The sequence below is a fragment of the Triticum aestivum genome, chromosome 2A, assembly GCF_018294505.1.
Source record: "Triticum aestivum cultivar Chinese Spring chromosome 2A, IWGSC CS RefSeq v2.1, whole genome shotgun sequence".
Lineage (NCBI taxonomy): Eukaryota > Viridiplantae > Streptophyta > Magnoliopsida > Poales > Poaceae > Triticum > Triticum aestivum.
The window spans coordinates 733,675,028-733,698,322 of NC_057797.1; the positions used below are offsets into that span (position 1 = coordinate 733,675,028).

The 23,295-nt window shown below is 49.1% G+C and overlaps 1 protein-coding gene across 1 annotated transcript; it reads left to right on the top strand.

Annotated features, from left to right (window-relative positions):
* Positions 1–11,988: 11,988 nt before the first annotated feature.
* LOC123190690 (GTPase activating protein 1) lies at positions 11,989–13,575 on the top strand. The gene is made up of 3 exons (XM_044603387.1): positions 11,989–12,334; positions 12,509–12,604; positions 12,883–13,575. The coding sequence occupies exons 1-3, from the start codon at positions 12,221–12,223 to the stop codon at positions 13,183–13,185; spliced, it is 513 nt and encodes a 170-aa protein (XP_044459322.1). The 5' UTR covers positions 11,989–12,220; the 3' UTR covers positions 13,186–13,575.
* Positions 13,576–23,295: the final 9,720 nt, after the last annotated feature.

A 23,295-nucleotide genomic window follows, 5' to 3' on the forward strand; every position in this document is an offset into this window, starting at 1 on the left:
CAAAACTTGCATCCATGCTACATAATAAAATTTGAAGTTAGCACAATTAGTCAAATCTAAGAGCACAAACCGAAGCTAAAAAGAGCACATACCCCATCGTTTAAGCACTTGATGAACACCCATCCGAAATGTTCCGACGTTGTAGATACGCGGCGCACGACCTTCTTTGGACAGTGGTCGCACTTAATGAGTGACAATGATGCGCCGACGAGCTTTTGGGCTAGCACTGAGCCTGGCCGACCGTCATTCGTGTATCTGTCGACGGACCACTGACGGTGTAGATCCGAGCGGCTAGAGGAGGAGCCACTGCCTGCATGTGGCCTTGCGGCCCTGGCAGGGCCTTCCGGCTCGGTGCGCGGCCAGTCCATGGCGCGGCACGGCCTCCCATAGCCGGGCGAGCTCAAGACCGACGGGATCCGCCTCAAATCCGCCCGGCGGGTGCGCAAATCAGGTGGCCGTGGTTGGGTAGCTCGGGAACGCCGAGGGGAAGGAGCTGGGCGAGCGCGCGTCCGAGCTACACAGCTGCAATGGCAGCGGCAGCGGCGGCGAGAGGAAGAGTGGAGAAGAGTGGAGGGGGTGCGGCCGGAGGGAGGGAGGGGCGGATAGAAAAAGGCGTCCATGTGCCACCGATGGGTGGACCAGGGGAGGACACGTGCAGACGGCCCGCCCGTCCGCGTGCTGTCCGTTCCACCCGAAAAGCAGCGCAAACTTGGGCCGGGGATGGGTCAAAAACGGACAATAAACGGACAAAAGTCCATTTGCGTCCGCGCACTAGGCCGTCTGGTTCGTCCGTTTTACCCCAAACGGACACACGCAGATAGAATGGGTTCGCGCGGTGGAGTTGGCCTAAGTGACTCAAAATTGCACTAACTTTGTAAGTACTAAACTTAGTATAAAGTTGAGTCATTTATTTTGGGACAGAGGGAGTATATGATATTGAAAACATGAGGGCCTTTTGAAACATATTACAGATGAATTTAATTATGTGGGAATGAAATACTGGGATAAAGTTGGTTCACATATATCCTCGTCAACTCCGTGCTTAGTAGTAATATGGTTTTTGTGCATAACTTTTTTTGTTCTTCAAATTCCACGAGAAGTCATGTGAGATGTGACATCATAGCTTGATAGAAATAATAGACTATTCATATTAACAAGGGGCACTATTCTTCATAAGCTAATCTTCAAAGAACCTTTAGATTAAGTGTAATTGGCCTGAGATAATTTGAGGATGGTGACCGGCGCACGACCTTCTTTGGACAGTGGTCGCACTTAATGAGTGACAACGATGCGCCGACGAGCTTTTGGGCTAGCACTGAGCCCGACCGACCGTCATTCGTGTATCTGTTGATGGACTACTGATGGTGTAGATCCGAGCGGCTAGAGGGGGAGTCACTGCCTGCATGTGGCCTTGCGACCCTGGCAGGGCCTTCCGGCTCGGTGCGCGGCCAGTCCATGGCGCGGCACGGCCTCCCACAGTCGGGCAAGCTCAAGACCGACGGGATCCGCCTCAAATCCGCCCGGCGGGTGCGCAAATCAGGTGGCCGTGGTTGGGTAGCTCGGGAGGGCCGAGGGGAAGGAGTTGGGCGAGCGCGCGTCCGAGCTACACAGCTGCAATGGCAGCGGCAGCAGCGGCGAGGGAAAGAGTGGAGAAGAGTGGAGGGGGTGCGGCCGGAGGGAGGGAGGGGCGGATAGAAAAAGGCGTCCATGTGCCACCGATGGGTGGACCAGGGGAGGACACGTGCAGACGGCCCGCCCGTCCGCGTGCTGTCCGTTTCACCCGAAAAGCAGCGCAAACTTGGACCGGGGATGGGTCGAAAGCGGACAGTAAACGGACAAAAGTCCGTTTGCGCCCGCGCACTGGGCCGTCTGGTTCGTCCGTTTTACCCCAAACGGACGCGCGCAGACAGAATGGGGTCGCGCGGTGGAGTTGGCCTAAGTGACTCAAAATTGCACTAACTTTGTAAGTCTTAGTATAAAGTTGAGTCACTTATTTTGGAACAGAGAGAGTATATGATATTGAAAACATGAGGGCCTTTTGAAACATATTACAGATGAATTTAATTATGTGGGAATGAAATATTGGGATAGAGTTGGTTCACATATATCCTCGTCAACTCCGTGCTTAGTAGTAATATGGTTTTTGTGCATAATTTTTTTTGTTCTTCAAATTCCATGAGAAGTCATGATAGAAATAATAGACTATTCATATTAACAAGGTGCACTATTCTTCATAAACTAATCTTCAAAGAACCTTTAAATTAAGTGTAATTGGCTTGAGATAATTTGAGGATGGTGATCGGTGCATCGAAGAAAAAGCTAATGTTGGGCTAGTCTAGAAAAAGCCCAATTTTTGTTAACTCGGACCGAAATTGGCGCCGGTGGACCCAACCCGAACCCGGCGCGTTGGGGGCGCTCGGGGGTGTCGGGCGAATTGTTTTTGGCGCGAAAGAGCCGCGAGCCCTCCTTGCCAGTGACTCGTCTCGCTTCTCGCCGCTTCGTCGTCCTCATTGCCTCGTTTCCCGCGGCGAATCAATGCCAAAGCTGCCGCGACGGTCAGCCTCCGTCATTGATGCCTCACGGGCGGCGCAGTGAAGACGTGACAACGCGCGTCCCCGCGCATGCCACGTGTAGACGAGGCGGCCACGCGTGCTCGCGTCGCCTCCGCCTATATAAGCCGACCCCAGCGCGCCGGTGGCACGCACAGAGTCTCCACCGCCGATGCGCCCTCTCTCCCCTTCCTCCCTTTCCCCTCGCCGTCCTAGTTCAAAGAAATGGCGGAAAGATTCCCAAGCGACGGCGCGGCGGCGAACGGCTTCGGCCGCCGCCACCTTCACGAGGACGAAACTCGGCTCCTCTTCGAGGTCGAGTATCCGGTTCCGCCGGACATGCGTGTGCCCGGGGCATGGAGAATCAGCGCCGGCGGGGTCCCGGTGCCACCACCGCCCACCGGGGCAGCGCGTCGTACGGAGATCGCGCGTATCCGCGCCTCTCTGCCGCGGGCGGCGAGGAAGGGGCCGCGCTACGTCCCCGACAGCCCGCTTTGGGAGCCGTACTTCCGTCGCCGTCACGCCGAGCAGCTCGAGGCCACCAACGGCGTCGTGCCCTCCGGCAGGCTCAACTCCGAGGGGCGGCGCTAATGGTGGGGCGTGCCTGGTCGCATGCTGGAGGCCGTCCTCGAGTACATCGAGGGCGCCTACACGCCGAGGCTGGAGTACCCCTCCCCCCCGTCCTTCTCTCGTCGTTGTGGGATCTCGTGGACGCCGAGGCGCATGGACCCCGGAGCGTCCTCCTCCTCGTCCGGTCGGTCGACCGGCTCTCCCTGCCTCCGCCCCGTCAAGCCGGAGCCCCAGGACACACCCGTCAAGCCGGAGCCCCAGGACACGCCTGTCAACCGGCGCACCCGCAGCTCCGGTATCCGCATCACCGACTCCACCCCCGCTTTCGGGCGCCTCGTCCTCGTCGCGCCCAAACCGGAGCCCAGTCTCCCCCCGGAGTACGAGGAGATAGCCCGGCGCGGCTTCTCCAACGCGGGCGCCCTGCGGTGGGCGCGCGACGACTACCTCCGGACTGAGATGACCCGACAGACCCGGGCCCTGGAGGAGATCGCTGCCCGCAAGCATGGGCGCGAGGACGAGCACGGCGTCGTGATCCTCGATAGCGATGACGACGAGGACGCCGCCGGACCGTCCAACCCGCCGCGCCAACCGGGGGAGGGTTGCAGCAGGGACGGCGGCCATGACGACGACGACGACGACTACACGCGGTTCTACAGCCTCCTCGGCATGTAGAACTGCAAGGGCGGCAGCCAGCGAGGAGCGGCGAGACGAGCGAGACGGCGGGCGGGCCTAGTACTGTGTTTTTTTTTTGTAAAATACTTTAAATATGTATGAGTGAGCGTGTTTGTGTCGTGTTTGGTTGAATTTGGTTTGAAGTCGTCGAAATATGCATGAACTCGTCATGTTTGTGCCGTTCAAAAAAATCCTGTGGCCGCTGTGACTGGGTGGCATCACGCCTCAGCGCGCGTTTTGCGCCGGTGTGTCCCAGGAGGCAATTTTTTAGCGCCTCCTGGAGGCAACGACTGGAGATGCTCTAAGAAGTTGGTTGTGCGGTGGCAATTTTGATATCGACGGTGACAGTGGTGAGACCGATAGTTGACATGCACAAAGCGTCCGCAAAGATATTCCGTGAACCGCCCCCTCCCTCTCTCCAACGACGGGGGTCGAAAAGGGGTGCCACTACCACAGATCAGATTGGAGCAGTGAGGTCATCAACCTTCTTCAGGCGCTTTATTTAGTAAAGTGCTTTTGATGGATTACCAACTGCTTTAAGTGTCATCGGCTGCCATCCGTGCACTATACAGTAAACTATTTGTGTGGTCGAAACATAGGATGTGATCTGGTGCTTCTTTTCACTTGCTCCTTTCGTTCAGGTTGCCAGGCATGATCGCACGCCAATTTTCTGCTGTTCATTTACAGGGTAAAATACACACATATCGATCAAGGTATTATGCAAGCGCGAACAATCTATTAGTATACGAGTTCCTTTTGTCGACTTGCTTAGGTTGTGCAAGAGTAGATTGATCGTCGTGATGTTCACTCAATCGTTTGGTTCGGTCTCATGTATCACCATTGTTACTTTCTTCGTCTCAAAATAAATATCTCAACTTTAATATAACATTTATTTTGAGAGTGTACTAAAGTTGAAATTTTGAGACGGAGGGGGTATTGTTTTTCTAGCTTATAAGACCATCTCCAATAGCCAAGCGTCGCGCTTGAAAATTTAGTTTTTTTTGCGCGCTGGAAAATTTGGAAGGATATAATCGATGCCGACAACAAATTGGTGAGGCGCTATTTTGTGGATAATCCCGTGTACCCCGAGTCGTACTTCCGGCGCCGGTTTAGGATGAGCACCGAGTTGTTCAGGCGCATTACAGAGAAACTAGCAAGCCATGAACGGTTTTTTCAGCAAAGGAGGAATACCGCTGGAAAGCTCGGGCATAGCACCTTTCAGAAGGTGACAGCCGCTTTGCGTATGTTGGCATACATTTCGACTGATCTAGTTGATGACCACTTGGCCATGGGTGAGAGTCAAGCCATCATGTGTGTCAAGCGCTTCGCAGTCGGAATTGTGCAAGTGTTTGGCCTGGAGTATTTAAGATCTCCCAATGTTGAAGACTGTGCAAGGCTTTTGGAGATGAACAAAGCTCGCGGGTTCCCAGGTGTGCTTGGCTCAATAGATTGCATGCCTTGGAGTTGGAAAAACTGTCCTAAGGCATGACGTGGGCAATTCCACGGCCAAAAAAATGGTTTCACTATAATCCTTGAAGCGGTGGCCGATTAAGAGACTTGGATTTGGTATGTTTTTTGGAATGCCTGGATCTTTGAATGACATCAACGTTGTTAATCGGTCACCACTGATGAATAAAATTGCAAGTGGTGAACTGCCCCCGGTGCAGTTTGTAGCAAATGACCATACATACAACTATAACTACTATCTTGTGGATGGTATCTATCCGAAGTGGCAAACATTTGTGAAGACGTTGAAAAAACTGGAAGGTAAAAAAAATCTTGATTTCCACAATGCTCAGGCGGCGGCTAGGAAAGATGTGGAGAGAGCTTTGGAGATTTTGCAAGCCCAATTTGTCATTGTGAGAGGACCGGTTAGATTTTGGGATCAAAAGATGCTTTGGTATATCATGCACGCTTGTGTGATCATGCACAATATGATCATCGAGAATGAGCGTGGCCAAGATTTAGACTACTCTCCGTATGAGCTCTTGGGACATCCTGTGTGAGTGCGGCGGAGGGCTGCCAAGGTGGTTCGTTTTGTTGCCTCCTATCATTTCATTCGACGTGCCAAAACGCATGATGATCTTCAGAAGGATCTCATCGAGGAGTGGTGGGCATGAAATGACCGACAAAGAGCATCATGATTTTTTTGTTTGATTTTGTATTGTTGAACTATTTGTTGTATTGCAAGATAAACTATTTGTTTAAGTTGTAATAATAAAATTGAACTATTTATTGTTAATTTATTTTATTTGTGTTTGATCCTTTTGGTTGTGTTTGCATATGTTGTTTGTGTGAGAGCGCGCACGTGATTTTTTTGCAGCAGCTGCTGGAACGGCTCGCGCGCGCTAAACTTTACAGCAGCCGCCGGAGCAAGCGCTTCTCGCCGCGCAAAAACTCATGATCCACGCGCTGTAAACGCTTTTTTAGGGCGTCGCGCGTTGCGCGGCTGTTAGACATGCTTTAAGTGTCAACTTTTTGCGTGTTTAGAAAGGACACATACAGTGACAATTCCCTTGGAGATGATGCATCATCGCCCTTGCGAGATTCGAGATATCGGCCGGCACAACCTATCCATTCTGATGCTTCATCTTGGCAGTGCCCTACAGCTTCCGGCGAGAACGCGCTAGCTCCTGCTCACTCCCAGTGCCAGTGCCAGCCAACCACGCCGTGGCCGTGGAGACAGCATAGACCGGGAAAGGTTGGAAACGGTCAGCTCTCCTTCTACTCTTTCAAGCCGGCCGGCCGGCCGGCCACATGCGTGCTGCAGCCACGTGTCGATCCCTCCACCTTTTGCTCCGGCCGCCTCAACTCACAGCTAGACCACACAAACGTTCGTCGTCCATTTAATACGACCCCGTCCATTGCCCGCTGCCCGCTGCCCGGTCAGCGACCGGGTCAAACCTGCATCACAGCAGCAACCAAACGTTCGTTGGATCTTTCTTTGGTCCGTTGGATCTATTGCCGAGGAGTGGGTAGAAGTTGTACTGCCACTATTTTTATTTATTCTGTATATTAGTGTATATTAGGTTTGACTGAAGTCAACTTTCGGAAAGTTTGATCAAGTTTATAAAAAAACATAAACATTTACCATAACAAATCTATATGATGTGAAAGTACATTCAGTAATAAATCTAATGGTATTGATTTGTTATTGTATATGTTAATATTTTTGTTTATAAACTTTGTTAAAGTTTATAAACCTTGACTTTGACCAAAGCAAATACGCGGACTAAATAAAAACAGAGAAAATATTTGCTGAGAAGTGGGTATGGGCATCTCCACCATTGACCCGTAAATTGCTCAGGCATCCGTCCACGGACATGGATGCCGGAGCCAGCCATCCAACACCACCCGCATAAATTTTAAACACTTTTTAAACAAATCAGATAAAATTCATGCAAACACAGCGGATTTCATAGTCCCTCCGTCCGAAAATACTTGTCATCAAAATTGATAAAAAGTGATGTATCTAGAACTAAAATACGTCTAAATACATCCCCTTTTATTTATTTTGATGACAAGTATTTCCGGACGGAGGGAGTACAAACCAAATGAAAACATATACATTTTGGACATATTTTAACAAAATGGCAATATTGTGTGCACGCCCCGCCGCGCGGAGCTCCATTTCCGCGACACGGATACACTATACTAGTCTACAACCGGCCGCGGCGGTTCCCTTTGTCTTCAACCGGTGGTGAAGGGGTGCTCCTCCGTTCCCGTGAAGCCAAGGCAGGGGTCAACGATGGTCTATGCTAAACCGGGCAAGTCACCGACTGTGCAAGCCGGCAACGCGCCGGCAGTGGCTCTCCTAGGACCCAAGCGGCGGCGGCATCCCATGTTCTACTTTTCCTCAATGTTGACGGCGAACGTGGATGCACTAGCCATTGACTTGTCGATCTCCACGTAGCCGACTTCGTTCTCCACCAACCGGGCGCAGTTCCGCCAACGTTGACGATGGATGGCACGACGTCTGACCTCGTTCATGGAAGCCACGATGCCCGTTCCGCCGTGCTCCTCTGCGTGCCTGCCTGGAGAAACTCGCTACTCCTCCACGAGCTGGCTTGGAGCAGTGAGTTGCTGAACCACGCGCTGGCTTGTGGTGACAACTTGCTCCGTCAGGCAAGGCGAGGGAGGTGGAGCAGCGAGTTGCCTGGCTCTTATCCGGCGGGCTCGGCGGACCACCCAACCGTTTTTTATGCCGAAGAACTGCTCTTCCTGCTAGCGGGATGGCATAGACAGTGTAGAGAAAATGGTGCAACTAGGAGATGGGGGCAGAGTTGTGGCACGATTCTTGCCTGACGTCTGGCCTCGTTTAAATAGCGGGCTGACAGGAAGAGCTTGCCCGGCGTTGTGTTTAATGTCGACCCGCTCGTGAACGAATGTGTGGCCGGAGTAGGTTTCTCGGCACACGTGCGGGTGTACTGGAGGCGTTCGAATGCGGCGAGAAGACGTGTTCAGCCGGGTGTGCAGCGGGCAACGCCCTCTGCCGACACGCCACTTCATTGGCGGAGCCAGTCAGAGGTCGCATCCACTCTGGGCCATCTTCAATGTGGAGCAGCCGCTCTACGATGTATGAATGCGGGAAGCTGGCGTCGGGCGGGAACGCGCGCGGACGAAGGAGGTTTTGGGTGGGGCAGGATGGTCATAAATGGGCGTGACTGCTGTGTGGACGTCTGCAAAGCCCCCTTAGTTTGTCTCCCGTTTGCGAGAGAAAGTAAGTCCGGGCCGTCGAGCGGATCGATATAGGCCCGCCTTGGATGGGACAACACGTCTGCACCACGCGGTTCGGACGGTTACGGCCTTACGGGCGATTTGATGGTCATCGTTGGAGATGCAAAGTTGTATTTAGGGCCCCATCCAATGCCTGCTACCTGCCAATGTCGTTGAAGCCAATGGTGTTGCTATGATCCAACTCCATCATGAATTCCAACAATCCGATTCATTTTGCATGCTACGGTGGTAAAAATCATCACCATATATGAATATCACGTGATTCTTGTGAAGGAAATATGTCCTAGAGGCAATAATAAAGTTGTTATTTATATTTTCTTATATCATGATAAATGTTTATTATTCATGCTAGAATTGTATTAACCGGAAACTTAGTACATGTGTGAATACATAGACAAACAGAGTGTCACTAATATGCCTCTACTTGACTAGCTCGTTAATCAAAGATGGTTAAGTTTTCTAATCATAGACATGAGTTGTCATTTGATGAACGGGATCACATCATTAGAGAATGATGTGATTGACTTGACCCATCCGATAGCTTAGCACTATGGTCGTTTAATTTATTGCTATTGCTTTCTCCATAGCTTATACATGTTCCTATGACTATGAGATTATGCAACTCCCGAATACTGGAGGAACACTTAGTGGCTATCAAACGTCACAACGTAACTGGGTGACTATAAAGATGCTCTACAGGTGTCTCCGATGGTGTTTGTTGAGTTGGCATAGATCAAGATTAGGATTTTTCACTCCGATTGTCGGAGAGGTATCTCTGGGCCCTCTCGGTAATGCACATCACTATAAGCCTTGCAAGCAATGTGACTAATAAGTTAGTTGCAGGATGTTGCATTACGAAACGAGTGAAGAGACTTGCCGGTAACGAGATTGAACTAGGTATTGAGATACAGGCGATCGAATCTTGGGCAAGTAACATACCGAGGACAAAGGGAACAACGTATGTTGTTATGCGGTTTGACCGATAAAGATCTTCGTAGAATATGTAGGAACCAATATGAGCATCCAGGTTCCGGTATTGGTTATTGACCGGAAGTGAGTCTCGGTCATGTCTACATAGTTCTCGAACCCGTAGGGTCCACACGCTCAACGTTCGATGACGATCGGTATTATGAGTTTATGTGTTTTGATGTACCGAAGGTAGTTCGGAGTTCCAGATGTGATCACGGACATGACGAGGAGTCTCGAAATGATCGAGACATAAAAATCGATATATTGGAAGGCTATGTTTGGACATCAAAATGGTTCCGTATGAGTTCGTGCATTTACCGGAGTACCGGGGGGTTACTGGATCCCCCCGAGGAGTCAATGGGCCAATGGGTCTTATTGGGCCTTAGGGGGAGAGAGGAGGCGGCGGCCAGGGGAAGGGCGCTCCCCCAAGCCCAATCCGAATTGGGTGGGGAGCCGCCCCCCTTCCTTTCCTCTCTCTCTCCCTTTTCCTTCTTCTCCTACTCCTACTAGTAAAGGGGGAAACCTACTCCTACAGGGAGTAGGACTCCCTCCCTTGGGCGCGCCCTATGAGGGCCGGCCCTCGCCTCCTCCATTCCTTTATATACGGGGGATGGGGCACCCCAGAGACACACAAGTTGATTGTTTAGCCGTGTGCGGTGCCCCCCTCCACAGAGTTCCACCTCAGTCATATCGATGTAGTGCTTAGGCGAAGCCCTACGTCGGTAACTTCATCATCACCGTCATCACGCCGTCATGCTGACGAAACTCTTCCTCTGCCTCAGCTGGATCAAGAGTACGAGGGACGTCACCGAGCTGAACGTGTGCAGATCACAGAGGTGTCGTGCGTTTGGTACTTGATCGGTTGGATTGCGAAGACGTTCGACTACATCAACCGTGTTTCATAACGCTTCCGCTTTCGGTCTACAAGGGTACGTAGACATACTCTCCCCCTCTCGTTGCTATGCATCTCCTAGATAGACCTTGCGTGATCGTAGGAATTTTTTTGAAATATTGCGTTCCCAACATCTTGAACTAGTTTTGAATTGCAACACTAATAATTAGAAGAAAATAAAAAATTGTTACCTCTCCGGTGTTGTGTATGTCAACTCACAAGCATGAACGTCGTCGCCGACATCGGTCTTCTTAGGGGATGGTAGAGGAGGCGTGGGGGTAGCTTAAGGTGGATGAGATGGGGTAGGATCGATGGAAGGGGTAATATGGCGTTGGAGTGGTTGTGGTCTTCTTCTTCGTCTCCTCAACCTCCATTTCCTTGATCGTTGGGCAAGCGCTGCCTCTACGTACCCATTGGTTGCCTAGTGCGGAGGAAGGTTGAGCATGGTTGCGGTCGTGTGCCTCCCTTTTCGGACACCACTGCGAGCCATGCCACCATGGTGCCCTACCATCGCTTTTCTGGGGCCAACGGCGGATCTAGCATCACCGTCAATGGGGGCAAGGGATGGCAGGGGTGGGGAGGACTCGGGCGTCCATTCTAGCGGTGACCGGGGCGTCAGAGGGCGGCGGCGGCATTTGTGGCGTCGGGAGAAGGAAGAAATGCACGCGTGAGAAAGAGACAAAATGAGGAAACTTGCCCGCTACCGCTCAAATTTGGGTAGGAGCGAGCCGGTTTGACTGATAACTCTTCGAATTTTAAATGGATAAAGTTTTTGAGAAAAATACTACTTATGGATTAACTCTCCAATCCAGGGGAAAAAAATGTTGAGATGCTCCTAGGAGCGTGTCAACCGTAGAATTACGATCAATCTCTTTTGCTGCCTTGTAGTCGGAGGGGAGCGGATCGATTTGGTTTGTACCCAATGCGTGAGGTTTTTGCTTGCCAGCCAAACTTACTTTTCATTATTTCCTTTGCTGCCTAGCGATTTATTACTCCGCACTAGTATCCTTCTCCTTAAAGCTTAAGCAATTCTGAAATGGCATGATTGCACTGTACAACAACATAACATCCAAACCGAAGAAGTCGCTGGCTGCTTCAACGGCTCCGCTCGAGCTCCGCCACTGCAGGCATGTACTACTGTAAAAACGAGTGAGCGCGGACGCACCCAAGGTGCAGCTTCGGCGAACTTTTGAATCACGTCGGGACTCGCCTTCCTTTTTCCTGAGAAAATCGCGTCGAAACTTGCCTGACGGGGCAGACCAGAAATGCTAATGCCGTGTCCTCCACTCGCTCGCTCCCGGAAGACTGATTGATTGGTGGCCATTTTCACTTCTTGATGATGACAAATTCGACAAAAGCCACGCTCTACTTTGCATCTTGATAGGATCGCTCTAGGCTTCCAGTGGGATGTTTCTCATGAACCCAACCAAATCTGGACGAGAGAGGTGCGGGCACCAACTGTGAATTTGGGAGTGGTTGAGTGGAAGAAATGTACTGTACTATTTCGCCCCAACGCCAACCCACACGGCAAGATAAAAAGCGTTACTAGTACTAGTAGCAAAACTGGAGCACACACAGTCCACGCGCTCCAGGTGGTGGAGCTGGTCACTCGTTGTCGTTGTCTCGTAGCAGGCGTCGCTCACCCGGCGGAGTAGTATTTAGCAGGAGCGGGGGTGGGGCGGAGGGTGGAGAGGAGAGAAAGCAGCGGCTGCCGTCCCCTGCCTGCAACTGCAACCCAACTCAACCAGCCAGTCGCCATTACTCTTGTTTCTCATCCGACCAGTGACCACCGACCGCGAGCGCGAAGCAGGAGGAGCGGAGGAGCGGCACCATGCTGGGGCATCTGGCCGGGCTGGTGAAGGTGCGGGTGACGCGCGGGGTGAACCTCGCCATCCGCGACCTCCGCTCCAGCGACCCCTACGTCGTCGTCCGCATGGGCAAGCAGGTTCGTCTCGTCTCTTTTCCCCTTCTCTCGCTGTGTAGATGCAAGGCACCGTCGATCTGCCTGTCGATTCCGCGGATTTAGCCCTCTTTTGGAAAGAATTAATCGCCTCTCCGCGGTCCCCGTTCTGGAGTGTTCTCCTCCTGATTGTTCTCCTCCGCTCTGATTTTTTCGCAGAAGCTCAAGACGCGAGTGGTGAGGAAGAGCATCAATCCGGAGTGGAACGACGAGCTGACCCTCTCCGTCGAAGATCCCACCATTCCTGTCAAACTGGTATGTGTTCCTTTCTCTTTCCCCCTTTTCTCTCTCGCATGGCACGAAAATTTTGATCGATTTTTGGGAAATCTCCTAAACCGAATCGTGAAACGCAATCAATTTTCTCCCTGCAAAAAAGAGAAAGAAAGGAAAATAATAACAATGCCTTTGCACAAAAGGAAAGGAAGGTGAACATTCTGGAAACGCGGGGTACAGTACAGACAAGCAGCCGAAATGGTGACTGGATGAGAGACAGCTGCCTGAGAACCAGCTCATTGCTTCTTGTTCCTGTGCAGGACGTGTTCGACAAGGACACATTCTTCGACGACCCGATGGGCAACGCGGAGCTGGACATCGGCCCGCTGGTGGAGGCCGCGACGATGAGGATCCAGCTGCAGGGCGTCGCCGACGGCACCGTGGTGAAGAAGCTGGTGCCCAACCGGCAGAACTGCCTCGCCGAGGAGAGCGCCGTCTACCTGTCCGAGGGCACGGTGAAGCAGGACGTGGTGCTCAGGCTGAGGAACGTCGAGTGCGGGGAGGTCGAGCTCCAGCTCCAGTGGATCGACATCCCAGGCTCCAAGGGCGCATCAGGCTTTTAATTAACTCTCTGTGCACTCTCTGCTTTTTGCAGAGTTCTTTGTCAAGTGAAAAGCTGGGGTAAATTATGTTTAGAATCGAAGCTTAAGCTAGGATTTAGATGTTGCGATAGTATGACCGCCGTCAGTGTGGTCGAACTTCCTAAGACGGACCGAAGAAACAAAGAGGTGATGGCAGGGGCGTAAAGTGTCTCAGGCTTCCAATCCATCCTCCTTGCTTGCTTGATGTGTTCTGCATCTGCGATCGCGAGAGGAAAGGCTACAATGTGCTGAACAGTCTTGGCTTTTCCGAACCTTGGTTGCCGATGCTAGTCAGTCGGTGACGGGTGATTAATTGCAGTTGCAGATCGAAGAGTAGGTCTGGTTTCTGAAGGAGAATTTTCTTTTGTTTCAGGGAAATTTCTGCGGTGATCTTGATTTGCAACGCGTAACGATATGCAACTTCTGTGTATAGACGCGTAATGCTCAGAGACTTGAACACCCTCTTGACTTGATCGTCAAACCATGCTTGTATATTACTTCCTCTGTGAACTAATATAAGATCATTTATAGATCACTAAAGTAGTGATCTGGACGATCTTATAGAGAGTTTTTACGGTACATCATACTACCGGAAATAGTGGGTAGTATATAATTGATCCGACAAGTGATGTCGACACCGATGACTTCCCGATTAAGATAGGACTGCATCAGGAGTCAGCTTTGAGCCCTTATCTTTTTGCATTGGTGATGGATGAGGTCACAAGGGGTATACAAGGAGATATCCCATGGTGTATGCTCTTTGCGGATGATGTGGTGCTAGTTGACGATAGTCGGACGGGGGTAAATAGGAAGTTAGAGTTATGGAGACAAACCTTGGAATCGAAAGGGTTTAGGCTTAGTAGAACTAAAACCGAGTACATGATGTGCGGTTTCAGTACTACTAGCTGTGAGGAGGAGGAGGTTAGCCTTGATGGCCAGGTGGTACCTCGGAAGGACACCTTTCGGTATTTGGGGTCAATGTTGCAGGAGGATGGGGGTATTGATGAAGATGTGAACCATCGAATCAAAGCCGGATGGATGAAGTGGCGCCAAGCTTCTGGCATTCTCTGTGACAAGAGAGTGCCACAAAAGCTAAAAGGCAAGTTCTACAGGACGGCGGTTCGACCCGCAATGTTGTATGGCACGGAGTGTTGGCCGACTAAAAGGCGACATGTTCAACAGTTAGGTGTGGCGGTGATGCGTATGTTGAGATGGATGTGTGGCCACACGAGGAAGGATCGAGTCCGGAATGATGATATACGAGATAGAGTTGGGGTAGCACCAATTGAGGAGAAGCTTGTCCAACATCGTTTGAGATGGTTTGGGCATATTCAGCGCAGGCCTCCAGAAGCTCCAGTGCATAGCGGACGGCTAAAGCGTGCGGAGAATGTCAAGAGAGGACGGGGTCGACCGATTTTGACATGGAAGGAGTCCGTTAAGAGAGACCTGAAGGATTGGAGTATCGACAAAGAGCTAGCTATGGACAGGGGTGCGTGGAAGCTTGCTATCCATGTGCCAGAGCCATGAGTTGGTCGCGAGATCTTATGGGTTTCACCTCTAGCCTACCCCAACTTGTTTGGGACTAAAGGCTTTGTTGTTGTTGTTTATATAATTGATCCGACAGTTATTATTAATTCCTCATTTTTTTGCTCCAGGACATTTCGGTAATTAACAATTAGAGTTCGGGACTAGTAATTAATGACAATAGTTCGTCAGACGCACCGCCCGGCGGAAGCCTCCTCGGCCGCACAGGGCCGGCCGCTCTGCGTCGAACGGCCTCCCGCCACCGACCCGAGATCTTCCTCCCATGCGTCCCCAGCGTCGACGCAGCCGCCCAGCCCCGCCCGGTGGCCCTCTCCTTGTCTGCATGTACTTCGGCCGGCGCCCTGAGATCGCTTCCTCTCTTGCCCTCTCTCCGTCGAACGTACGTCGGCCGGCACCCACTAATCTAAGATATTACACAAAGGCACATGGTATAGCACTAGCAGGAGTAGTAGACACAAGAACATATCACAGAACAGCACCACACACGAACGGGCATCGCACACAAAGCACACACAGCACGCTGGACAAGCGCGCGCACACACACAGACAGAGAGAGTACGCACGCCAGGCACGCTGCACGCACGCGTAGCAGCAGGACACAACAGACGCTTGCAGATAACAGAGGAAAGGGCAGAGGGAGAGGTAGGGAAGGAGAGGGCAGAGGAGGATAGAGGCGGAGGGCGTTTCCTCGGCATCGGTGCGGGGCTCGAGATGGCGTCCGTGCAGTCGTGGTGCAGTGGGCCGGCGCGGGGCAGGCTGGACGTGGGCAATGGCGACTCCGTGAAATTCCAGCTCTGTCGTCCCCTTATTCTGAAAGGGATCTGCCTACAGGATTTGGTTAACAGTAAACTACCCAAAACGCCCCTAATTACTTAATATACTACCGAAAATTTGATGTAGTATTGCCTCGTCTGAACCGTTAAACCATAGAAATAAATGGCTCCAGTTTAATTTACAGAGGAAGTATTTACCTCTTATAATTATGCATACGAAATTACTGTCCACAGACGCTTTGCAGGGCGATTTTCACACGACCCTGTGATCGATCGGTGCGACCCAGGTGAACCGAGGTGAAATCAGGCACATCCCATCGTTTGTGTAGCAGTTCTCTTATGCATATGTGATTCACAACTCAGACCATTACGAAAAGAAGGCATGAAGATTGAAGACTACATTTCTTAAAGAGGATTCAGGGTTCATAGATCAACGCATATACTGTATTCTCGTGGTATACGACTGTTGGTGCTTCTTCTCATCATGCATTAAACCAGAATAGTGCAATGATGGCAAAACCCGCCGAGGTCGTCGAATCTTGAACTTCGCGCCATGGCCAATCCGGCCTCCCCTGCCATGGCCAATGTTGGTGCTTCTTCTCATCATGCATTAAACATGTAGCCTTTCACATACAACAAGTACAATTGTAGCCTTATACACATATCAACAATAATTTTAACATACTCCACCTTGGCAGTTTGAACTTGGGTCTTCTATTGAGTCTTGATGCTCACTCACATGAGACCGCCAAGTTTGCCCCCTCAGTCTTGGTCGTCTCGACTGAACAAATCACCACGCTCCGAAATTTTGTAGCGCCCCAGCATAACAGGTGAATGCCACATCCGCCTCCTCCTATGGAGTTGATACCAACTGGTATGTAGATATTGGTGCTACTGATCACATCATGGGTGAACTTGACAAACTTACTCTACGTGATCGCTACATCGGTGATGAACAAGTGCATACGACAAGTGGTCAAGGTATGGAAATGCATATTGATCATATGTATTTTCATATGGAAATACATATTGACCGTCCAATTCATCTTGGTAATATCTTGCATGTTCCAAAGGCTTCTAAAAGTCATGTTTCTGCTTCTAAACGTACTGATGATAATCATGCCTATTTGGAGATTCGTCCTAATTTCCTTTTATGTTAAGGATCAGGGCACGGGAAGAATTCTTCTTCAATAACGAGTAGGTGGCCTCTATCCCCTCCAAAATGTGCTTTTAGAGGAGTCAAAGCAGGTGCTTAGCGCAAGCAAACCTGCATCTCCCCGATGGCATAGGCGTCTTTGGCATCCATCATTTATAGTGGTTTGACAGATTCTTAGAAATAATAAATTGTCTTTCTCAAGTAAAGGCGATGATTCGATTTGTGATGCTTGTCAAAAGGGAAAATCTCATCAGTTGTGCTATCATTGCTCAAGTAGTGTGTCTATTGCTCCTTTAGAGCTTATACTTTCTCTCATGTATGAGGATCGGGTCTTGCCTTTGTTGGCCGTTATAACTACTATGTATGCTTATTGACGATTTTAGCAAATTTTCATGGATTTATCTGCTTAAAAATAAATATGATGTTTTTTCAGAATTTCCATGGCTTTCAACACCAAGTTGAATGCATGTTTGTTGTTGTTCAATTGGACTTGGGTGGTGAATATCTCAAGTGCGTGTGTGGGTTGTAGTTGTTCTATATGCGGCAATTTCTGGTTGTTTCCTTGTATAGACTTCTTATAAATAAAGGAATAATCTCATATCAATCCCCGCAATTTCATATTACCCATATAAACACGTAGGCATCCCTATCGTGAGACGGACGCTTCCACTCAGACTTCTACAAATATAGATGCATGAATTCTATGGGAGTGCGTCCGCGATGATCTTGCATCAACACAATCGGTAGACCCGGAGTCTTCCCTAGGGCGGGTCACATATAGTCGATGCATCGTCGCCTTGTCCTCTTATTAGCAACTCCTTAACATCGAGCGCCAATCTCACCAAATCCTAGAAACTCATGGTGGGCTATTCTTACACTATGTCGCTTTATTCCGCATAATAGCCCACCACGAGTGTCAAGCTCACCGGCACTCTTCATCCTGGTATCCTTCTCTAAACAATGCATGTTGCTCGATGTAGTGCAAGTCTGAGGTCCAGAGGCATGACCAAACAAGTAGTTGTTACTTGAGGCGATACTAACTTTGTGTCGGTTTGCTAGAGTCTCTAAATTGGACTCGTACCATGTATTGTAGCATAAGCTTTTGTATTCTAAGGTTTAAACATTCCGCTACCTCCTGTTGAAGAAGCCTCATCATTTACTTACTACCAGTGACCGCCTCCTTGCCTCCTGACTTTGTATCCACACCCTTAGTAAACCAGACCAACGCGAACCTGCAACTCTTGGAGATCCATCATTGCATGCTTTGTGGCTGGGGCTCTCAGAAAATTTTACCAAAGGATCATAGCCAATCAATTGGCCCATCTAGAAGATTATGTTGGGTTTGTTTAGACCCATGCAACCATTAGGGAGCATGGGGAATGGACCCAATGTAGGTACCAGTGTCTTCGACACAAACCAAAGAGAAAGTAAAATTGCATAAGAGAAAAATGTTTTCACCATTGCAAGCTATTTACTCATGCACACAATGGTCAAGTACATGTTCTTTACTCCAATAACCAGAGCACTAACAGTTGGTTATGTTGGCATGTACACAAGTGGAGCGGGTGACTAGTGCAATGACGTGTTCACTCAACTTGGGTGAAGCTTAAGTCTTCAAAACGATGCTCCATCACCTTAAGATGTTCTTGTAGCCTTTATTTGAGGTTGTCATCATTTTTCAATATGTTCCGCAGTTTTTTTGTGAGTTGTGTGCATCTTGTTATCTAGACACTAGATGTGAACTCTTTTTTTATCTAGCAAAAACAGTGAGGAAGGCCCTACTATGTCGTTTCTATAATAAGGATGGATATGTACATGTGGAGAAAACTAAGAGATTTTTTTACAAAATATCAACCCATGATTGTTCCTTGTCAAACTAGGTTTAGCTCTTTTGATGATCATGGATAGCGCTTTATGGAAGTTTGGAAGCAGTGTCAACACTCTTTTGAGGCCATAGTCGGTTTCACAACGATGCCATCAACATAAGCATGGGCGCTGCTATTGCGAGCATGCGTGCAAACACTCGATTTTTGACAAGCTGGCATGCCCCGATTTGGAAAGCAGGCAGTAGGTTACGTAGAGGATTAGGGATGGGTTATGCGCTAATTAGGGTCCCCCCCTAAAAATCGAGGGGGGGGGTGCATGTAGATTAATGGGTGGTCCTGAAGCCTTTGTACGCCTTCACTGGACTTTGAGTGCATGTGGTGGGCCCCAACACGATATGTGGGAAGCTGTCGGAGGATGCGAGGCTTTGGATTGACTCGATCGCTCCAACGAGTGAACGTGAAGGAGCTTTTCCGGCCTGAACATTGTGGGGAATCTTCTTGTGTAGGCAAGTCTGGATGGTATGCTGGTAAGTGGCTCCAATATTCTTCAGACCGAAAGGCATTGTAACATAGCAAAATACTCTGAATGGAGTGATGAATGTAGTCTTCAGTTGATTTGTCTCCTTCAACTTGATCTGATAATAGTCGGAATAAGCATCCAGAAAGCATAATCTCCCGTAGTCAGTCGTGGAGTCCACAATCTGATCAATATGAGGCAAAGGGAAATGGTCCTTGGGACACATTCGATTGACATCCCTGTAGTCCACGCAGGTATGCCAAGTTCCATCCTTTTGGGGGACGACAACTGGGTTTACCACCCACTCTGAGTGCTCTACTTCTGTGATGAATCCCACGTTCTCGCTCTTAGGATCAACAAACCGACGAGGAGTCTGCTTGAAGGGTTTTTCTCCTAGATACATGTTCAGTCGGTGCTTAGCCGGCTCCCTTGGGATTCGAGGCGTGTCAAATGGATGCCACGCAAAAATATCCCAATTCTCACGGAGGAAGCTGACGAGCTCGCTTTCCTATTTTGGGTCCAGGTCATCATCAACCTTAGCCATCTTGGAGGGATCGCAGGGATGCACTTGAATATTTTTTGTGCCTGTTACTGAATGGAAGGACGGCTCAGGAGTCGGTTTCTTTTCCATATGCATCTCAGTCGGATCAACGGCAAGCTTGTATGAGACACACTCCACTTCTGCACCACTTGCTTCCGCCATGCTGGCGTTTAGGTTCGCAATCTCTTCTGCATGCCTCGAGTCACCCAAGACCGTAATCACACCCTTGAGGCCCGACATTTTAAGCTTCAAGTATGCGTAGCTAGGACGGGCCATGAACTTCGCGTATGCCGACCGCCCGAAGATGGTGTCAGACTCACTCTTGAGGTCGACCACCTCGAAGGACATGGACCCCCATCGAAAGTTCTTATCGTCACTGGATACAAGTAACAAGGTAATTTACACGAGTTGTTTGGCACAGATGCAAGGGACCACCCCTATGGAAGGTAATCCCGGTCGGATTAAGCCTCGACTGGGAAATTCTCATTTTCTCCAATGTACTTGTGATACTCTCCAACGTATCTATAATTTTTGATTGTTCCATGCTATTATATTATCTGTTTTGGATGTTTTATATGCATTAATATGCTATTTTATATGATTTCTGGGACTAACCTATTGACCTAGAGCCCAGTGCCAGTTTCTATTTTTCCTTGTTTTAGAGTTTCGCAGAAAAGGTATACCAAACGGAGTTCAAACGGAATAAAACTTTTGCGATGATTTTTCTTGGACCAGAAGACACCCAGGAGACTTGGAGTGCAAGTAAGAGGAGCCTCGAGGCGGCCACAAGGGCGGAGGGTGCGCCCCCGACCTTGTGGGCCCCTCGTAGCTCCCCTGGCCTAATTCTTTCGCCGCAACATCCAGGGGAGCCATGAAACCACTTTTCCATCGCCGCAACCTTTTGTACCCGTGAGATCCCATCTTGCGGCCTTTTTTGGCGTCCCGTCGAAGGGGTAATCGATCACGGAGGGCTTCTACATCAACACCATTGCCTCTCCGATGAAGCGTGAGTAGTTTACTTTAGACCTATGGGTCCATAGCTAGTAGCTAGATGGCTTCTTCTCTCTCTTTGATTCTCAATACAAAGTTCTCCTCGATGTTCTTGGAGATCTATTCGATGTAATACTCCTTTGCGGTGTGTTTGCCGAGATCCGATGAATTGTGGGTTTATGATCAGCTTATCTATGAATATTATTTGAATCTCCTCTGAATTCTTATATGCATGATTTGATATCTTTGCATGTCTCTTCGAACTATCGGTTTGGTTTGGCCAACTAGATTGGTTTTTCTTGCAATGGGAGAAGTGCTTAGCTTTGGGTTCAATCTTGTGGTGTCCTTTCCAGTGATAGTAGGGGCAACAAGGCACGTATTGTATTGTTGTCATCGAGGATAACAAGATGGGGTTTTCATCATATTGCTTTAGTTAATCCCACTACATCATGTCATCTTGCTTAATGCGTTACTCTGTTCTTATGAACTTAATACTCTAGATGCAGGCAGGAGTCGGTCGACGTGTGGAGTAATAGTAGTAGATGCAGAATTGTTTCAGTCTACTTGACACAGACGTGATGCCTATATTCATGATCATTGCCTTAGATATCGTCATAACTTTGCGCTTTTCTATCAATTGCTTGGCAGTAATTTGTTCACACACCGTAATATTTTCTATCTTGAGAGAAGCCACTAGTGAAACCTACGGCCCCCGGGTCTACTTTACATCATATTGGTTTTCCGTCAACTTGCCAATTTTTGTCGTTGTTTCCTTACTTTGCAATCTTTTACTTACCGTTCCATAAACCAAAAATACCAAAAATATTACTTTACCATTTTCCAGATCTCACTTTGCAAATAACCGTGAAGGGATTGACAACCCCTTTGTCGCGTTGGTTGCAAGTTGGTGTTTGTTTGTGCAGGTATTCAGTGGCTTGTTGCGTAGTCTCCTACTAGATTGATACCTTGATTCTCAAAACCGAGGGAAATACTTACGCTCCTTTGCTGCATCACCCTTTCCTCTTCAAGGAAAAAACCAACGCAAGCTCAAGAGATAGCAACTTGCGTACAAGATATTCTACCCGGCTCCTCCATCCATCAGCACATTTCGCAATCAAAACACATTGACAAGTGGATCGACTATGAGAGCTGAGCGTTCCAGGCAAGGCACATGCGCGGGGTGATCTGACCGGTCAAAGGTAATGGACGTCTCTGACCTGTGCAGACAGTTTGGGATAATAGGGGCTGCCATGTTAACCATGTCATAAACCCAAAGCGAGTTGCAGTTAAGTCACAAAACCTCACCCGCGCCACCGCAATTCCTCCTTTTTCCCTCTCTCCTCGAACCCTAAATCTCGGTTGGACAAAGGCGCCTCACACCCAGCCATCGCCACACCTCCTCGACGACGCTTGTCTCCGACGCGTTTGAGGTCTTCCTCCTCCTCTCTCTCTCGCCACACTTCATCGACACGCGTTCCCACTCGTCGAGGCGTGTTCATATTCTTCCTCCTCGCCTCCTAGTGTTGTTTGCACGGAGAGGATCTGGACGGGGTGCCGCTGGCCCTGATCTTGACAGAGCGTCATAGCGTGGATTTGGGCGGGTCATCGGGGGGCAGATCGATGCCAGCATGTCTGCTCTCTATCACCGGTGATGTGGGTAAGCACATACTTCGCCAAATCATCTGAGTATTTTGGAATTAGATTAAGAACATGGCTAGTTTTATGAGCTAGTTTATCAGTCACTACTGCCCACTACACACTGAGTTGGTTCATGCGTTTGTTTACGACAACTGACATTTATGTTTAATTTTGTAAGTTTGCATAAAGCTAGGACATGTCTAGTTCTAGCATCGACGCTGGATGGCGCAGCGACGACAAGTACTCGTTCTGCTATCCGATATCGTACGGAGAGAAGCTACTGCAATATTCTCTGCTACCTCAATGTTGGTCCAAAGAGAAGGCTTCTAGGTGGATTGCTTGGAGTGATGCAATCCAGGTGGAGATATTTCAACTACACAAGAGTTTGGGTGATTTCCTTTTTCTTCTCATTTTTCGACGTCTCGGGGCCAAAAAGAAAAACATATTCTTGACTCTGATGTGTGTTATGCAAGTTCTTAAAATGGTTCAACCCAGAAGTTCCCAACTTCTTGAATCAATGCTTGGTTGATTTGCGTGACATGGTGTGTCGGCTCAAAAGAGAAAGAAAATGCACTTCGTAGTGAATTAGAAGCCTGCAAAGCATGGAATCAGGAATTGCTGCAGGAGAAGGCTTGGAATGAAGATTTTCTCAAGAAGAAGGATATGCAAATTGAGTTGTTACTAAAGAAAGATGCTGAAAATTTTGCTGCTATTAACCAGTTTAGTGTTGAGCAAAAGAAATTAGAGGCAGAGAAATTTGTGCTGAAATGTGTTCTAATAGTAGCATTATTTGTTATGTTTATCAAGTTAGTGCCTTGAACATGTTGGTGTAAGAAACATGTAGATGTAAGGAAAATTTGAAGTGGACTAGTTCACAGTCCAAGATGTTTTTAATTCCTGAAATTTCTAATTTGTAGACACCAAATAGCATATGATCTGTCCTGATATAGGAAATTTCATCAAATGCCCTAATAAAAAGATAGTCGGGGCATAAAATGTCTACTCAATTCTAGGCCTTTTACACACCAAATATCCTAATAACAAGGGGTTAACAAGATGTCACATCTTGCCTATGTTCTGAGACTACAAACTTACTCAACAATCCA

Excerpts from the sequence above, each read along its gene's own strand:
- LOC123190690 (XM_044603387.1), top strand. The coding sequence starts at position 12,221 with ATGCTGGGGCATCTGGCCGGGCTGGTGAAGGTGCGGGTGACGCGCGGG. Across the intron at positions 12,335-12,508 it reads TCGTCCGCATGGGCAAGCAG|AAGCTCAAGACGCGAGTGGT; the intron begins GTTCGTCTCGTC and ends ATTTTTTCGCAG. Across the intron at positions 12,605-12,882 it reads CCACCATTCCTGTCAAACTG|GACGTGTTCGACAAGGACAC; the intron begins GTATGTGTTCCT and ends GTTCCTGTGCAG.